The sequence below is a fragment of the Vombatus ursinus genome, unplaced genomic scaffold (genome assembly GCF_900497805.2).
Source record: "Vombatus ursinus unplaced genomic scaffold, bare-nosed wombat genome assembly UNPS02014780.1, whole genome shotgun sequence".
Classification (NCBI taxonomy): Eukaryota; Metazoa; Chordata; class Mammalia; order Diprotodontia; family Vombatidae; genus Vombatus; species Vombatus ursinus.
In genome coordinates, this window is record NW_020954558.1 from 2,537,236 (window position 1) to 2,555,838 (window position 18,603).

Sequence of the window (18,603 nt, forward strand, 5' to 3'; positions counted from 1 at the left end):
GAGACATGGCTGGGAGAGCCTGGGGAAGGCTGAGTGTCAGGAAGAATCAGTGGGAGGCCAGCCGCAGTTAGGCTCCATGGGGCAGCTGGGACAGGACAGGAGACCTGGCCTGAATCCCCATTCTGCCACTCACTAATGTGACCGTCAGGGAGCCACCCCCTTATCTGGGTCTCTGTTTACTCCTCTGTAAAATAAGGACACCCATCCCTGATGACCTCAGAGGTCCCCCAGGAGATAATTTACGAAATAGGGATGGGAAAGAATTGACAAAATCACAGCATGTCAGACTAGGAAGGGCCTAAGGAGCACTGAGCTCAAAGGTATACTTGAGCAGGAATCCCCTCTCTCTAACCTTCCCAGCGAGGAGCCATCTGGGCCCATCTCACTGCAGGGAACATGCTCTGCCCAAGCTGGTGGTGGCCCATGGAGCAAAGAACTATGGTGGCATAGACAGTGTGATGGTGGGAACGTTATCAAAAGCAGACTTGTTGCATTCAGTTTTATGACCTGAGGGTAAGGTTTGGTGAGGTACCATAATGTGGAAAAAGCACTGGACTTGGAGCCAGAGGATCTGAATTCAAATGACAGCGATGCCTCTTACCAGCTCTTTGACCCAAGGCAAGCCACTTGACCAGCCTGGGCCACTGTTTCATCCTCTGTAAGACAGAGACCATGATCTCATTTTCTACTTCATGGAGTTGTTATGAGGGTAGTAGCATTCTGTAAATTACTAAGCACTACAAGACTGCGAATTAAGATGCAGATAACATATTCATGATGCTACTGAGAAATCCCGTTGGAGAGGGCAGGGTTGTGGAAGGTTTGCCTGTGTTATTAAGAGCTAGGGGCCCCAAGAGCCCTGGCGCCTCCACCCCTCCACAGGCTACCGACACCTTTGGAGTGATGTTCCTTCTCTTCTGTCTCATGGGTGTTAAATCTGGCCCAGGTGGACATGGAAAGAATGTTGAAAACTCTTTACATGTAATTTGGAAAAAATAAAATACTATTTACTATTAAGAAAAAAAACAAAACCCAAAACCAAAACAACAACAAATCACAAAGTCCTGAGTATGTTTGGCATTTAAAGCCCTTCCCAACAGGGGTCCCTGGCATAGCAGACCCCCAAACTCTGTTTAGAATGGGGCACAAGAGTCATTTTGCCCTAAGAATCTGAGGAGGCCATTTCTTTTTTCTTTTCTTTTTTTTGCTTTTTGGTGAGGCAGTCAGGGTTAAGTGACTTGCCCAGGGTCACACAGCTAGTAAATGTCAAGTTTCTGAGGCTGGACTTGAACTCAGGTCCTCCTGATTCTAACCCCAGAACTCTACCCACTGTGTTACCCAGCTGCCCCCTGAGGAGGTCATTTCAATGTGGGACATGGCAGGTGCAGCCCTGGGTGGGGCTGGGCACATCAACAGACGCAGGTCCTAATGAGAGCTTTACTATGGTCTCACTGCATGATCCTGGGTGGTTCCCTTGACCTCTCTTGACCTCAGTGTCTCCATCTGCTAAATGGAGATAACATAGAGCTGTCCTGTCTCCATCTTCAAGGATTCACTTCCACGACCAAGGAGAAGGTGCTTCACTCTGGGCTTCACCACCACCTTGAAGGACCTTCCCTGGGTACCTGATCACAGGGAGGAGCCTAGGGCCCTTGCCGATAAACACTTCCTCCTTCCTGACGGCCCTTTCCCTTCCCAGCTCAGCCCTCACACACCTCATCGAACAGCTGTAGCATGATGGTGAGGACGTCTGGATGGGCTTTGTCCACCTCGTCAAAGAGCACCACAGCATTGGGGCACTGCTTCAGCTTTTTGGTCAGCTGGCCCCCTTCCTCGTGGCCGATGTAGCCGGGTGGGGAGCCGATGAACTTGGCCACCTGGTGGGGAGAGAAGCCTGAGACAATCACCACCGGGCACCATAGATGACAGCTTCAAACACTATGGGGAGAAGGCGTCCAATGCTGTCCTTAGCAAAGGGGAATGGGGCCAGGCGTCCAACAAAGGCCAAACCCAGAGAGCCACTAACAAACAACGGCCCGGCACATCTCCGCCGGAGAGACGCATCCCACCTCCTCTCCTGACAGGAACTGCATGCTCAGGGAATGCAGCCCCCTCCAGATGTTACAAATACAAAGTGGCCAAGTGGAAAAAGGCACGCAGACCGGCTTGAATTGACTGTGCTCCCATCCTGCTTTCCTGGCCAGGTCCCATACTCACCTCATGTCTCTCCTGGAACTCAGACATGTCCAGTCGAATGAAGCCCTGCACATAAACCAGAGACCACAAGAGGTGTTTAGCGTGAGAAGGCAGAAGAGGCATTTCCTCAATGCTCGCTCTTCCATCAACTCCCAAGTCTCCTAACCCCGCCCCCACCCCCCCTGCCCCCGCCACCAACAGTGGTTTTGGCATCAAGAGACCTGGGTTCAAATTTCAGTGCTGAAATTTTACTAGCTGTGTAACCCTGGGCAAATCCCTTAACCTCTCTGAGCTTCAATTTCCTCCTCTGCAAAATGGGGATGATAACTCTGTTGATATTGAATTCATGGAGAGCTGCTGGGCAGAATACGCTTTGTAAGAGCACTGTGAGCATGGAAGTGATTGAGTCTGGGGGCTGTGCTGCCAAGCCATCCCTTCACTGGAGAGCCCCACGTCTTACACGGCACCCTTCCAAACTGGAGAGAAGCACTGCACCCAGACGCTCAGGGCAGGAGGCTAAGGAGGCAGGGTCTGCTGTCAACAATCGTGGTCCGAGAGTCAGAAGACCTGGGTTCCAGTCCTGACTCAGTCACTGGGTCTCTGTATGACCTTGGCCTAGTTACTTCTCCCCTCTGAGACTCAGTTTCCTCTCCTATAAAATGAAAAGTAATATCTCAGGTCCCTTTATGTTTTATAATCTAAACCTAGTACAGCGTAAAGAGCCTTGGCTTTGGAGTCAGAGGGCCTGGGTTCAAGTTCCACTTTTGATGCTTACTCTCCTTAGTTTCCTTGCACTGGACAAGGGTGGCCTGCCCCTGAGGTCCTTTCTAATTCTAGATCTATGATCCCATTACTCTGATTACTGGACACAAACGGAGAAAGTCACAAAACTGAGTGACCCATCATGCATTATAAATCTGCGATAAATGACCATAGCTGGGTCCCAACTGCTGCTCACCAATCCAGACTTATCTTTCTTATATTATCACACATCTGGGCAGCTAGGTGGCACAGCGGATAGTGCGCTGGGCCTGGAGTTGGATAGACCAGTTCAAATCCACCCTCAGACACTCACTAGCTGTGTGACCCTGGGCAAGTCACTTAACTCTCTTTGCCTCAGTTTCCTCATCTGTAAAATGAGCTGGACAAGCAAACGGCAAAACACTCCAGTATCTTGGCTAAGAAAACCCCAAGTGGGGTCACAAAGAGCTGGACTGAACAACCACCACCACACATCTCAAAATCCTTTAATGGTTTGTTGTTGCTCAGGTTCTAGCATGGTGTCCACTCATCTCTCTTTCCCACAGACTATGTTCCAGCCCCAAAGGACAAAGCACGATTTCCTGGGTTTTGGCTTTCGCTCGTGTTGATCCCCACGTCTGGCCTTGTCCTCCTATCTTCGGAATTTCTCCTCCTCCCAGAAAGCCCAAGTCCAACGCTACTTCATCCTGGGAGTCTTGCCTTGATTTTCTCAGAAGGCTTCAGTGATCTTGTATTGCAAGCAGGGAGGTGAGGAAAGGGGCAGGGGTGGGTGGGGACAGAGAGCCTTTAAAGAAAGGTCTGAATTCCAATTTGATCCCTTGCTCAGCTCAGTGGTCAGATTTTCCAAAACAGCACAACAGCAAATGTTTGTTCGGAGGCTAAGGGACAGCAGTCCCTTTGGAGCAGAATCGGATGCTGGCTGGCTTGGGGCTTCTGTTCTACTCGGCAGAAGTATCACAGAGGCCTAAATAGAAACAATAAATGAGGGTGGAAATAATTTCTCCTCGATGTGGGCAACGCATGTATTTTCCCCCATTTTCGAGGGGAGAAATTAAATCCTGGAGAGGGGAAAGCACTCGGCCAAGGTCACACACGGAATAAGTGTGAAAGCTGGTACTGGAGCCTAGATCCTTTTGACTTCCAGCCTAGGACTATCTCTACCTAAAGAGAGAAAGTCACTTAGGGAGCCTGGAGAATGTTACCTATACTAATAGCTAGAACTTAAAGAGCACTTCTAAGGTTTGCAAAGTGCTTTACATATATCGATCAATCAAAAAACACTTATTAAGCACCTACTATATGCCAGGCACTATATTATTTCACCTGATCCTCACAACAACTCAGGAAAGGGTAGATGCTATTAACATTCCCATTTTACGTATAAAGGAACTGAAGCGAGCAGCGGTGAAGCAACTTGCCCAGCACGTCTCTAGGGTAGAGCTCAAAGTCAGGGCTTCATGAGTCTGGGCCCAGTGCTCTATTCACTGTGACCTCACAGCTTCCGTCATGCAGAGGGGCAGCAGAGTATCCTGAACTTGGAGTCAGGGGGTCTTGGCTTGGAGCCTCCTGTCAAGTGCTAACATTATGTACACCACACAGGTACTGGAGGCTGGAAAGCTCAAACTGCTACAGACATGGGAGGTCACAGGACTCAGCTGAGGATGGGACCAGGGAGATCATCTAAGTCCAATGACTCATTTCACAGAGGAGGAAACTGAGGCCCTGAGTCAGAGAGTGACTTGGCCAAAGTTACACAGCTAATAACAGCAGAGGCACCTGGAATCCAGGTACTTTGAAACACGCCTCCCCACCCCCCCCATTCTTTTTTACTAGATGATGTTAATCCTTATAATTGTCATCATCTTCATCACCACCATTCCTGAAGACCAAAGATCTCTCATGTTCAGGAGACCATTCTGAAAAGTTGTTTTCTTACATGCATGCTGCGTGGCCAGGAAATTTCTGTGCTAATCAATAGCTCGTTGTAATGCATTTGATTTGGGCTACTGTGAGTTTATTCTAGAGATGAGAGGTTTAAAAATAACTAACAGTAAGACATGGCCAGCTCTGCCAGGTTTCTTGTCCCCTCTATGGATAACATTGTGAAATGGGGTCAATTTTGCAACAAGGGTAAAATTGATCTTGGACATGGTGTTGTAAAAATATGAACTCAGTTAAAAGTCACTAGTCCTGGGTTCCACCTGGGGCTGTCATTGATATAGCCATTGCCATGTGACCCAGGCTGAGTGACTTATCTCTTTGGGTCTCAGTTTCCTCATCTGTAAAGTGGAGCTAACACTGCATATCTGGTCTATTTCACAGGACTAGCAATCATATTATGATTATCCTCTGGGGGAAGGTATGATGCAAAGGGAAGTGACTGGACCACCCAACGAGGGCTCGACTCTGCCGCCTACAGAAACATTCTAATAGGGAAAATTCCTTTCCCCATTGAGCCTGCTAACAAACCCTGCTCTGTGTCAGCAAATTTGTAGCTATTTTGATTCTCAGTGCTGCATGTATGAAGACGTATGAAGACAGACCAGATAAAATTATAATTTGTAATTAAATATTAACCTTTCTGACAGTATTAAAATGAAACGACCAAGAATCCTTCATTCCTAATCAGTCAGTTCCTGCCTCTAACTGCATCTCTCCTAATAGTCTGCCTAGTTTATGACCCTTTCCTGAGTGCTAATTGTTGGAATTGCTGCCAACCTGATTAATTGTCTTTCAGCAAGCTATCTGTGCAGACTATCATATTAACATGACACATATCGCCCACTGCCATGTGGACTACTCTGGGATTTGCTGAGGTGGGGAGAACTGGAGAGCAGGGGGCTTGGAGAGGATAGGGTCCTAGGTGTAGGGTTCTGTCTTTGGCTTAGCTCCTCTCTGAGAAAGGGGAGTGGTAGCATGGCAGGGTGGGCCTGGCCACCGAGGGGGTCAATGCCAAGGGAGCCACTAGGGACGAGGTACGTGAAGTGCTGTGGTCACAGAAGCAAAGTGTGGGCCCTGAACTGGGACAGCTGAATGCACTGAGGAAGAGGGAGTGGAAAGAATGCTGGATTTGAGGTAGGTGACCAGGGTTTCAGTCCCAGCCCTGGAATGCATTAGTTGTGCAACTGTGGCTTCACCTCTTTGATTAGTTTACTCATATGTAAAATAGGGATACTGTCAAACTTGTGCAACCTATCTCACAGAGCTGTTAGGAAAATGCTTTGTAAATCTTCGAATACCCTAATAATGTGAGTTATTCTTCATTTGAAAAGGTGCGTCAAGGGATAGGCACTAGGCCATGAATGGCACAAAGCCTCTGGTGGTGCTGGTGGAGACCTCGGAGGAGATCCAATTCAAGCCGTGTTGAAGTAGCATCATCCACGCTCCCTCCTTCTCAAGTGCAGTTGGGCAGGCACACCTGACGCTCTGGTGGTAGAGCTGTGACCTGGCCCAATCATCCTGTCTACCCTCTTCGGTTATCTCTAATTTACCCTGACTGAGCTTGTTTGTACAGAGTTGTTTTCATGTTCTCGCCTTTAGACTATGAGTTCTTTGAGAGAGGGGTCTCTCTCTTACATTTCTTTGTATCCCCTGCACTAAGCATAGTGCCTGGCACATAGGAGGTACTTGATAAATGTTTGTTGACTTGGAAAGCAATCTGGGACCATGCCTCCAGAGATACTAAATTGCCTATCTCTTTGACTCAGCTGTAATACTACCAGGTCTCTACCCCAAAGAGAACAGAGAAGAAGAAAAAGAACCCATATGTATAAAAATATTTATAAGCAGCTCTTTTTGTGGTGACAAAGAACTGGTGGTGCCCATCAATCGGAGAATGGCTGAATACACTACAGTATAGGAATGTAAAGGAGTGCTATTGTGCTGTAAGAAATGATAAAGGGGATTGATTTTAGAGAAATGTAGGAGAGCTTGTATGAACTGATGCAGAGTAAAAGTGAGCAGAACCAGGAGAACAATTGTTTCATTAAAAACAATACTGTAATGACAAATAACTTTGGAAGACTTAAGGACTCTGACCAACACACTGACCATCCATGATTCCAGAGGATTAATGATGAACCATGACACCCACCTCCTGAAAGAGAAGGAACAGGTCAAGGGCACAGCCTGAGACATGTATTTTTGGATGTGGCCAATGAGAGAAATATGTTTTGCTTGACTATTGCACATTTGTTTTGTATAAGGGTTTTGCTTTTCTTCCTTTTTCAATGGCGGGGTAGTTGTAGGAGGGAGAGAAAAAATTTTTTGTTCATTAAAAAAAAGTTAAATAAAAATTGCTGGGAATATAAATACAAAGTGAGACCAAAAAAACCAAAAACCAAAAAACCAAAACAAACAAACAAAACCCCAAAACAAACAAACAAAAAAACCATCCAAATATCAAACAAATGGTCAGCTGGCCTCCACTGAAATGCCTCCAGCAATGAGAAACTAATTCTTGCAAAGTAGAAAAGCAAGCATCCTGGTACCACTAGGAGGGCAGGGTCCTAAACAACAGCTTAAGTCCTGCCAGAGTTTCTATGTAGAATAAGGGGGACACACTGAGTCTCCATGTATTCTCCAGGTCAGTGCTAGATGGGGGAAGGTATTAGAAGAGGGATGGATAAGACTGTTAGGAGCAGGTTTGGCTGCTTTGAAAGGAACATTCTCAAGGGGACCCTAATGACCATTCTCCCCAATTTACTCCTCTGGATAAAAGCATTTCCTGTGGGAACTGGAAAGTCAATTCCAAAAAACATTTACTGAGAACTATCTATGTGCAGGGCCTTGTGCTTGAGTTATGGAGCTAACAATTTCCGAGTTATAAGGGAGTTCAAATTCAAATTCTATCTGAATCGGAACCCCCTCAACAAATTGCTAACCAGTCAAAGCCTGAATACCTCCTGTGATGAGGAATTCATTACCCTAACTGGGAAGACAAAAATTGAAAAGACCTAATCCTTACCCTCACTTGGTTCACAGTCCAGTAGATGGATAAGACGTGTACAAGGATGACTACAATATATGGCAGAATGTGACGAGAGGGAAAGACACGGCTTTTGCTGGGCCAGAGGAGGGAGCAATTACTTTCAGCTTGGGGATCAGGGAGGGTTTCGTGGAGGAAATGGCAAGTGAAATGGACCTGGAAGGAGAGGAAGGTTTCAGCAGGTGGTGGGCAGGGGTGAGGGAAAAGGGAGGGAGGCAGAGAGAAGAATGTGCAAAGATTTGGAGATGGAAATGGATGGAAATCATTTAGAGATTATCAAGTTGTCTACTTCGGCTGAAGGGAGGATTGAGATACAAGGCCAGAGACAGATTGGGTCAGATGATGGAGAGTCTTGAATATCAGGCTAAGGGGTGTGGACATTCATCCATCCCACTGGGGGTTATGGGGAGTTATGGAAGGTTCCTGAGAAAGGCATGGTCAGAGCTGGGCTACAGGAATATGATTCAGCTCCAGTATTCAGGACGGATGGTGGGAGAGATACTGTAGGCAGGGAGGCCACTGAAGAGGTAGCTCTGTCTTTTTGGATGGGGGCTGAAGGCCTGGGCTTATATAGGGCCATGGAGATGGGAGAAATTCTACTAAGCTTGAAAATCGGAGAGCCAAGCAGACAATTTAGCACATCAGACTCTGTCCTCTGAATGAGGTAGTAGCCAATGCACTGGTGGCAGGGGATGGAGGGAAAAATGAAATCCTTCCAAACTTTATACACCAACAAAGTAAAGATTCTTAAACACAGATTCCCTTAGAAATGATTACAACACTCCCTTTCATGTGCAGTGGCTCAGTTCATCTTTTCAGTCACTCTACAGAATTTCTATGTTGGAAAGGACTTCTGAGGGCCCCTAGTTCAAATTCCACCTAAATAGGAAAGGAAGCCTTATGGGAACAACATCGCTGACAAGTGGTCACCAGGTCTCCTACCAAAGGCCTTCAGAGCCCTGCCAGCCCAATCCACTATGCCACAGCCCTCCAAGTCAGGAAGTTCATCTTTATATTAAGTTGAACTTGACCTCCCTCTAATTTCTACCCATTGCTCCCAGTTCTGTCCTCTGGGGCCAAACAGAACAAGTCTAGTCTCTCTTCCACATGACAGACCTTCAGATGTCTGAAACCAGCTACTGTGCTCTATACCCTTAGATCACACTGAACTTCCAGTCCATTCAGACCCCTGCATCTTTTCCCAGGATCTGTTGCTTAGTGACATTTTCCCATTTGGGATCTCATCTGAGCCTCACAGCTGTTTCTGGAGGTCAGTTGGCACAGGAATTATGCTTCCCATTTTACAGATGAGGAAACACAGAATCAGAGATGGAAGGGACCTTGGCTTCCCCCTGGGTATAATCTTTACACAGGAGTACCCACCAGGACATCCTTGACAAGTGGCTGTTCAAAAACTGAAACTGAGTGGTTGAGCAATTTATTCCAGGCTGAATGGCAAGTCCGTGACTGCGGCGGGACCAGAAGCTTCTGGGGTTCCCTGAGATTCCTCCAGGGACCTTTCCACCATTCCCTCTGCCTGCTGAGGCAATGACTCAAGATCCCTCTCTTGAGGCAGGTGCTCGGGTCCTACCCTCAGGGGGCTTGCCCCTCTTACCTTCTTGCCGTCCTTGTGCATGTACTTGGCTGTCTGTTTGGCCAGCTCCGTTTTCCCTGGTAGAGAGGGGAGGGAAAGGAAGGAGGTCATTTCTTTTAAATTAGCTATCATTTCTTAATTCTAAAAGCTCAGTGCTGAGCATCTAAAGATGACTGAGACATAGCCCCTGCTCTCAAAGAGCTTATTGTTGGGTAGGAGGGGATAAGACATAAATGGATGTGAGTGACCACAACCCTGGTTAGACCATACAGGCACAGAAGAGGTACACATGGAGTGTGGGACAAGAGATGGGAGGCAGGAGACACTCCTAAGAGTGGGGGTGGGGAGGGATTAGGGAAGGCCTCATGAAGAAGTGGGATGAGAGCTGGATCTTGAGGTAATTAAAAGATTTCAAAAGGCAGAGACAGGGAAGACAAGGTACACCTGCCATTCTGTGGATAGAGGATGGAAATAGCAAATGTAGGTATTTGAGATCAGACATCATAAAACTGGGCATGAAGAATGGCCTGGTTTGACTAAAGCACGGGAAAGCTAATATTGTGAGATAAGGCTAGAAAGGAGGATTAGAGTCAGGCTGGAGCAGATCTTTAATGGTAGGCTAATGTATTTTATCCTGTAGGAAATGGGGAACCACTGAACATTTCTGAGAAAGGGAGTGATATGGTTAGACCTTTACATGAGGAAGATTATTCTGGAGTTAGTTGGATGAATTGGAGAAGTGAGAGACTGAAGGCAAGACGACGACGGGTCGGGATGTATTATAACAGTCTAGGCAACAGGCCTGAGGGCCTAAATTCAGGTGCTCCAGACCGCATGTTACTGGGCTTGGGGAGGAGTCAAATTCAGGGCCTGGCAGCAGCCCGGAGTTCTGATGGGGATTTCTTCCCTTAGTATCCAGGTCTTCCCTAGTCCTTCAAGTGCCACCTGCTCCAGGAAGACCTTCTCACGAACCTCACCGATTTGTCTTCTCTGCATGCCTACTGGACAATAAATTGTACTATGCTTCCTTATATCTGATTGTGTTTTGAGGTTTGCTTTCCTAGTCTGAACTCCCCTAGGGAAGGGCCCAGGCCTCTTTCTCCTTTCTCCTTTCCCAACCTTGGGATCTGGTGTTTGTCAGTAAACCCTGAAGCTATAATGAATGAAATTATATCACCATTACTAAGGAATATGATTGCATGCCCCTTGCCCAGTCCTACCCCCAAGAGGACCTGGTATCTTCATTCTTTGGTGGTCAATTACAGGCAGTCTTGGTTTCTGGGTTAGGAAAAGATCTACAGTCAGGTCTCAATTATCTGCACCAGTGGAAAGCAGTGGGGGCAGATCATTTCAAAGTCCTTTGGGTCTGGCTTAGAAGCCTAAGTGAGAAGCAGCTTTCCCTTCCTAAGCCAGATTTTCCCTGCTAGTATCAATATGATCTCTCTCCCCTGGGCAATAGACTGCTAGCCAGCAGGCTGGGCTAGCTGTGTGTGGAAACCAGCCCAGGCTTAAAAAGTATATCACGGATAATCCACTAAGTAGAGAAGCCACAAGCAGATAACTAAGAGCTGATATTTGTTAAGGAAAGGGATTCTGAACTTTGCGTCAGATCTCAGTTCTTTCAGCCTTTGGACCAGAGCTGGATTTTACCCTAGAATCTGACTGCACCCCACAAGTCCTGAGCCCCAGGCCCGTGTGTGGCTGTGCTTTGGGAGGCACTGCCTCCGTCTGCAGGGAGCTTACAGTCTGGCTTTGGATATGGGACATAGACTCTGACTAGGGAACAAGAATAGACAGCACAGAGAGAGAATCAAACGTCAAAATGTCTGTGAGGGCGGGTCAACTGCTGCGGGGAGTCAGAAAAGAGAGCAGTGTGGTCAGGAGGGAGGAGAGCAGGGGGGACTTGAAGGATAAGAGAGGCAGAGAACGGTAATAACTGACACTGGATAGCTCTTTAAGGTTTACAAAGCACTTTACATACAGAGTTTCACTCGAATTTCACAAAAATCCTGGATGATAAGGCCTACGAAATTCATTTTATAAATAAGGAAACTGAGGCTCAGACCAGACAAGGCTCACAGTCATATAACTGGCAAGTATCAGAGACAACATTCAAACCCTGATCTCTTCCGACCTCTTGTCCCATGTTCTTTTCACTGCTCCACACTGTTCAGATCCCATCAGGTCAGGGGTTTGAATGAACAAAGACAGGACAGCAGGAATGAAACCAGCAGAAGGAATTTAGGGAGCCGAGACCAAAAGAATTTATTCCATTTCCTTTTTTTTTTTTTAAATGGGAAATTAAGGGTGAGCCTAGAGTGACAGCAGGAGACGGGGTGGGGCTTGCCCAAGGTCACAAAAGTGGCAAGTATCTGGCTGAGGACTTGAACTCATTTCACTGACTCCAGATTTTTGGGAGAAGAGAGTGAGAAAGGACTGCTCATGGGGACTGCCATCTAGTTTGGGCGATGGGCAGGACAAAGGGGCCAGGGCTCTGGGGAGATCCTCAGTCTGAAAGTACCCTCTCCCCTTGGCAAACTGGTTGTTGACAGGGCCCAAGTGGGCTCGTGAATTACTTCTTGTTTCCTCTTAGTGACATAAAATGGGAAGATGGCTCTGGGGGTGGGGGTTCTTCCCCGAGGGCATCAGTGGTCTCTAGGTCTGCATGGGGGAAGCCTTAATGGATGTCTCTAGCATGAGGCTTTAGCTTTTACAGCGTCAGTGTGGGTCTGTACGGAGTATCTGTAAGATACTATGAATCTCCTTTCCCCTCAAGTGTGCCTCTGACTATCAGCAGCTCCACCAGGCTGCTTGTCACACAAGGCCCAGAGAGGCAGGGCAGGGACTCAAGTCTGAAACAGCCCACAGGCAGCTCCTCAGTCTCTCAGTCAAAGCAGAAGAGCACAGCTATCAATCAATCAAAACAACAGAGAATGCACCGGCCAACGGCTGTTTTCCCATTGTGTCTAATGCAGTCAGAATGCCCTTAGCTCCTTTCTCCTACAACCAAGCAATAGGTACCAGTGTGTCTATTTGACTTCCTTCTCAGGTATAGTTTGTGCTAATCCTAACAGAAGCGAACCTTTCCTGATCATAAAGGAGATGGCCTGAGGACTGAAACAGCAGCTGTAGTTATCTACAGAGCAACCCATCTCCAGATGGATAACTGGGAGCCTGCCAGATCGGGGTCTGCACATTATCAGGGGGTAACAGGCACCAGGTGATACCCTCTGCCTTCCATGGAATACACAGCTATCTGGAAAGAAAGTTAGGGGAAAAGTCTGTCCCCTCTCTGAAGCTGGGCACAGGTGAAATGTTCCCCCTAGACATTCCCTTCCACAATACTCTGCTCTGGTCAAACCGGACCTTGGACTTTCTGTTCCTGTCCCTTTGCTTGCATTGCTCCTGATGCCTGGAATGCCCTCCCTTCCTCTTTATCTGGTGAATTCTACCCCGGCTCAAATGCCACCTCCTCTAGGAAGTCTTCCCTGATTCTCCCCCATGACAAATGGTAATGACATACCTCCTGAACCTCACAAAGTTCTGGGTACCTGAAAACTTGAACACGTAACACTGCTGATCATAGCTATCTCTACTGGTGTCTTAAGCTCCCTGCCACTCGGTAGCTTCCCTGCACTCTTTATCTCCCCCTATGCCCTTCAATGCTTCACGGACCTGTGATTTCCCTTGTATGGGCTTTCCTTCCACCAACTCAGACCACAACCCCTCTCCAACCTAGTGGGTGGTCTTCAGCCCACAGCCTAGCTTGAGACTTGGCTCGAGTCTCTCATGGTAGCTCTCAGTATTTCTTATTGTCCTACTAGACTGTGAGTTCCATGATGGCAGGGCCTGAGATTTAACCTAAACTTTCTATTTCTCCTATCACCTGAGCACCATGCTCTATACAAGGCAGGCACTTAATCAACCTGGGTTGAATTGGATTGATTTGATTCCGACAATTCTGGGGGGTTGGCCTGGATCCTATACTTCCCCTCCCCCATTCTCAGCTCCTCCCCAGGGCAGGAGATAGGGCCTGTTAAAGGTAGCAGGCATGTGCGTGTGTGTGCATGGTCACCCTCCGACCCTTGGCCACAGCTGTTCCAGTCAAGGGCAAGCTGCCCTTTCCCCCCTTCCCACCCTGGCTGGCTCCTTCTTCCATCTCTGGCTTGGTTTACCTATCCCTGATGATCCCAAGAAAAGGAAGACAAGTGGGTGCTCCTCGTCGTACCAGCCATTCTCCTTCCTCCGAATCGCTGCAGCCAAACACACAGAGAAGGGGGTAAGCAAGGAGGCAGATAAATCAATGACACAGAAGCCGGGATGATTATCACTAAGTATACAATATGTTTTACTGTTCTGTGCCCACTCAAAGTCCTCGCTGCCATTAGTGCTGCCTAATTTGATTAGCCAGCAAGGCCCCCAGAGACACCTAATCAGGTTAGCATGGATTTGGAAAGCTGCCCAGAGCAGATTTCGGATAAAGTTTTCCAGGATGAGCACTCAACGTTGCCAGGGAAACTGAAAGGCGGGTGGACGGTGAATGAAAGCAGGGGGATGGGAGCCTGGGAGGGGCGGGCACAATTCAGTGGGGGCACAAGGGAGAATTCGAGGAGCTTTACAGCCCAGGTTCTTCACTCAAAGTCTTTCTGAGAAATTCACAGGCTTGTAAGACTGAGATCTGGAAGGAATCTCTGAGTTCGTCTAGTACAAGCCCCTCATTTTATAGTTGGGGAAACTGAGGTTCAGAGAGGAGAACTGTCTTGCCTAAGGTCACCTAGATGATAAAAGGAGCAGAGTGGGGATTCAAATCCACGTTCTCTTTTCACTATGGCACACTGCCTCCTTGGCATGGCCTGATAGAAGCCAGTTACTTCTGTCTTACACTAAAAAAGAAGAATGAGAAGAATGAACCCCAGGCCAGGGCAGACAAGGGGCCAGGCATGCAGTGGAGTGGAGGAAGACGCTGGTGTGGTAGGGCAGCTTGTTCACACCAGGCCTCATCCCTCTGAGTTGAGAAGAGAGAAATGTGATAAGGAGAAAGGCTGTTGGAACAGGGAAACTACTGACAGTATTTAGGTAGTGCTGAAGGCCTTTTTTTTTTTTCATGGACAAGTCACGGAATCTGAGTGATGGAAGGGACCTGTGAAGGTTACCTAGTCAAGTCTCCTTTCCAGTGAGGGAATTTCTTCTACAGCAACCCTGACAAGATCACAAGATGTCAGGAACCTTGGAGACCATTTAGCCCAGGGATTTTAACCTGGGATCTGTGCACCCACACGGTATGTGGATATATTTCAGGAAGGGGGTGTCAGTAAACTTGGACAGGAAAATATGACACCTTTATTTCACTATGATTAGTTTTATTTGAAACCCTATGAATTTTACTGTATGTATTTTAAGATATTCTGAGAAGGGGTTTATAAGCTTCCTTAAAATGTCAAAGGGGTTCATGATGTAAAAAAAAGGTAAACAACTCCTGATCTGTTCTAACCCCCTTGTTTTACAATGAGGAAATGAAAACTCTGAGAGTGATGGGCTTAGCTCAAGCTCATACTGTGGACATGTGGTAGATCAATTAGAATCCTGATCTTTTACCCTAAACTACACTAAACCTCTAGCCTATGCTCCAATACTCAAGAAAGGGCATTACACACTATTTTATTTGAACTCAGTCCCTCATGAGGTAGTAACTTCTGCTTTGGAACAGCTCTAATGATTAGGAAATTTTTCCTTATATTGAGTTGAAATGTGTTTCTCTCTACTGGCACAAGAGCAGGCTCTCTCCCACAGGGGACACCTTGACCCACTGCCTCCAGGTCCTACAACTTATCTTCACAGGGTAAAGTCTCCAGTCCTTTCACCATTCTGGCCTGGCTTCTCCTCTTGATCTGCTCTGAGGATTAGTGGAAGAAAATGAGGACGTTTAGCCTACAGAAGACTTAGGGGAGCTGGGATAATGGCCTTCATGAATCTGAAAGGCTGCCATACCACGCAGATTAGCCTGGCTCTTCTTGGCCCCAAAGAACAGACTAAGGAGCAATGAGTACAAGTAGCAGAGAGGTTAAATAAGAGGTGCTCACATAAGGAGAAATGTTCACAGAATCAGAGCTATCCAAAGATGGAGTGGGTTGTCTCAGAGGGTCCCACCATACTCCAAGCAAATCCTGAATGTCAGCTGTGCTACAGAAAATGTCCTGTCTAAAATCTGGGACCTGGAAGTGAAGATCATATTCTAGATGTACCTTTCTAATCCTGGAGGAGAGTAAGCATGTCTTCCTCTGCTTCTTCTACAGGACAATGTTCCCAGATGATTTCCAATCCCCTCCCTGTTCTGGTCACCCTCCCTCAGATACCTCGACGTTATGACAGGAGACACAAACATGGCCAAACATTCACCAATGAAAGGGGAGCCTGGGGGTAGGCTGGGGGCCAAGGAATGATGCTTACTGGGTTTGGACTGCAGCAAACCGCACAATTATCAGGTCTGTGCTGAGCACCTCCAACATCCCAGGCCTAACTTGGAGGGTAAGAGAGTCCAGAGATACAAGATTCCTACGTGGGAAATAACTACAGGAAATGATGGGTAGGGAATAATCAATGTATGTTTGGGGTAAAAAAATCAATGTCATTCATAGGGTAGAGAGCTGTGTTTTCATCTTTGTTTCCAATCACTCAACAAACAGTTATTAAGTACTTATTATATGCAGTCTTTTAGTGCCTACCTACCAAGGCTGCTTGTACACAGTAGCAAGTAATAATTTTTTTAAAACAAGGAATTAGATATGCAACCACTCATACGAAAAAGATCTGAAGGTCTTAGCTGTCCTCAGGCTTAATAAGGCCAATATATGAGGCAAGACATCTAGGTGGCACAATTGATAAGAACATGGACCAGAGTCAGGAAGACCTGAGTTTGAATTTTGCCTCAGATGCTAAGCAGCTATTACTTAACCTCTGCCTGCCTCAGTTTCCTCAGCTATAAAATAGGAATAATAATAGCATGTATCTTCTAGGATTATTGTGAAGTTCAAATGAGACTTAACAAATGCTTGTTTCTTTTTTTTCCTTTCTACAGCTATTAAATACATGAATGTGATCTCTCAATACTTTAAGGACCTACAGCTCCATCTATGTGAGTGCCCCCTCCACTTACATGGACTATGCTTCTGTGCCCTGACCATTGCTCCCCTATTTTGGTAGATGATTTAGAGACTGTTGTGGTCTAAACAACTGTCTGATTGCCTATACTCTAGTCCAGGGGTGGGTAACCTGTGGCCTCGAGGCCACATATGGCCCTCTAGGTCCTCAAGTGCAATCCTTTGACTGAATCCAAACTTCACAGAACAAATCCCTTTAATAAAAGGATCTTTTCTTTAAAACTTGGGGTCAGTCAAAAGGCCATCTCCAAGGACCTAGAAGGCCACAAGTGGCCTCGAGGCTACAGGTTCCCCACCCCTGCTCTAGTCTCTGCCCATTTAGCTGGGCTGGTCCTCAGGTGAATGTCAGTGGGCACAGAGTGGGGTGAACCCAGAACCTAGCTCAGTGACTTACTAGCTATGGGACCTTGGATAAAGCCTCAGTTTCCTCATCTGTAACATAAGGGGGTGGGACTAGATAATCTCTAAGGCCCCTCCTAGCCTCAGATTGCCAGGATGTGGCTCTTTCAGAGAAAATAGCCCTGTCTGGCTAGGGGATCACACTCTGCATGGGGCCACTGTTCTTCCTTTTTATTGCTGGGCCTCTGAAGGAGCTTTTTAAAATTCTATACAGAACCCACTGAGCAGTCAATGCCACTGAATCAGAGAGTTTGGTTTGACTGGGGGCCTGTGTGAAACCGGTGAAATGTCAACCTTTAAGCAATTACAACTGGGGTACTTCTAATGAGGTTTGAGGAGAAAAATAGCTGGGTAGATAGAGGCTGACAGAATGAAAAACAGGGGGAGAGAGGGATTGGGAGATGGGAGGGGTTCTGCATGGTCTAGTAACTGGAAAAAAGGTTAGCTGGCCTGCGTGTGACATGACTTCCTTGGCAGATAAGCCCTCTCAAACCTAAGACCAAAGCCTTAGGACTTAGGAGCTTTGGCTATGGGGTGGAGGAAATACATGGCATGTTTTGTAGCAGATAATGATGTCACCTCTGCGACCCATTTTTATATCATCAATCACAGAATATAAGAGCTGAAAGGGATGATGAGGGTGGCATTTAGTCTATCTCTTGACAAGTCGTAATCTAGCCTGTTTGAAGCCCTCCAGCAAAGGGAGCTCTTATTATTCAGTTGTTCTTCAGTCACGTCTGACTCTTCATGACCCCATTTGATGGTTTTCTTGGCAAAGATATTGGAGCCATTTCCTTCTCCAGCTCATTTTACAGATGAGGAAACTGAGGCAAAGAGGGCTAAGTGACTTGCCTACGGTCACACTAAATAAATAAATAAATAAAATAAAATAAAATAAAAAAAATAAAAAGCTAAATAAGTGTCTGAGGCCAGATTTGAACTCAGGAAGATGAGTCTTCCTGCCTTCAGGCCTGGTACTCTATCCATTGTGCTACCTAGCTGCCCGTTCTCAAGAAACTCACTGCACTTTGGGACAGCTGTTAGTGAGTTCTTCCTAAAACTGAGTTGAAATCTGTTTCTTTGCAATTTCCAACCTACATTTCTAGTTCTGGCCTTTAGGAATAAGAAGGGAAGTCTGCTCTTCCTCCTCCTCCTCCTCATAAAAGTCCATTGAATACTTTAAGGCAGCACTCTTTCTTTCTTTCTTTTTTTTTTTCAAACCAGAGTGTCTTTCTCGATTTAATGATTTGACAAATACTTTCATTTGACTGGATCCAATTCTACAGTCCAGTCAAGCTAACCTTGTTGCTGCTTCTTTTTTTTTTTTTAACTTCTATTTTTTAAAATAATTTATTTATTTTTAGTTTTCAACATTCATTTCCATGAGATTTTATTTTTTTAACTTGTTTTTCCCCATAAGATTTTGAGTTTTAAATTTTCTCCCCCTTCTTCTCCTCCCCCACCCCAAGATGGCATGCAATCTGACATGGGCTCTACATATACATTCC

General features: G+C 46.5%; 1 protein-coding gene across 2 annotated transcripts in view; it reads right to left on the minus strand.

Annotated features, from left to right (window-relative positions):
• CLPB (ClpB homolog, mitochondrial AAA ATPase chaperonin) overlaps positions 1–18,603 on the minus strand; it is a 193,253-nt gene that overhangs the window by 13,561 nt on the left and 161,089 nt on the right. For both annotated transcript variants that reach the window (XM_027866236.1, XM_027866235.1), the window contains 4 exons: positions 13,715–13,792; positions 9,561–9,616; positions 2,218–2,262; positions 1,716–1,877 (listed from right to left, as the gene is read on the minus strand). In XM_027866236.1, the coding sequence (XP_027722037.1) occupies positions 1,716–1,877; positions 2,218–2,262; positions 9,561–9,616; positions 13,715–13,792 (341 nt within the window). The remainder of the gene's footprint in view (positions 1–1,715; positions 1,878–2,217; positions 2,263–9,560; positions 9,617–13,714; positions 13,793–18,603) is intronic.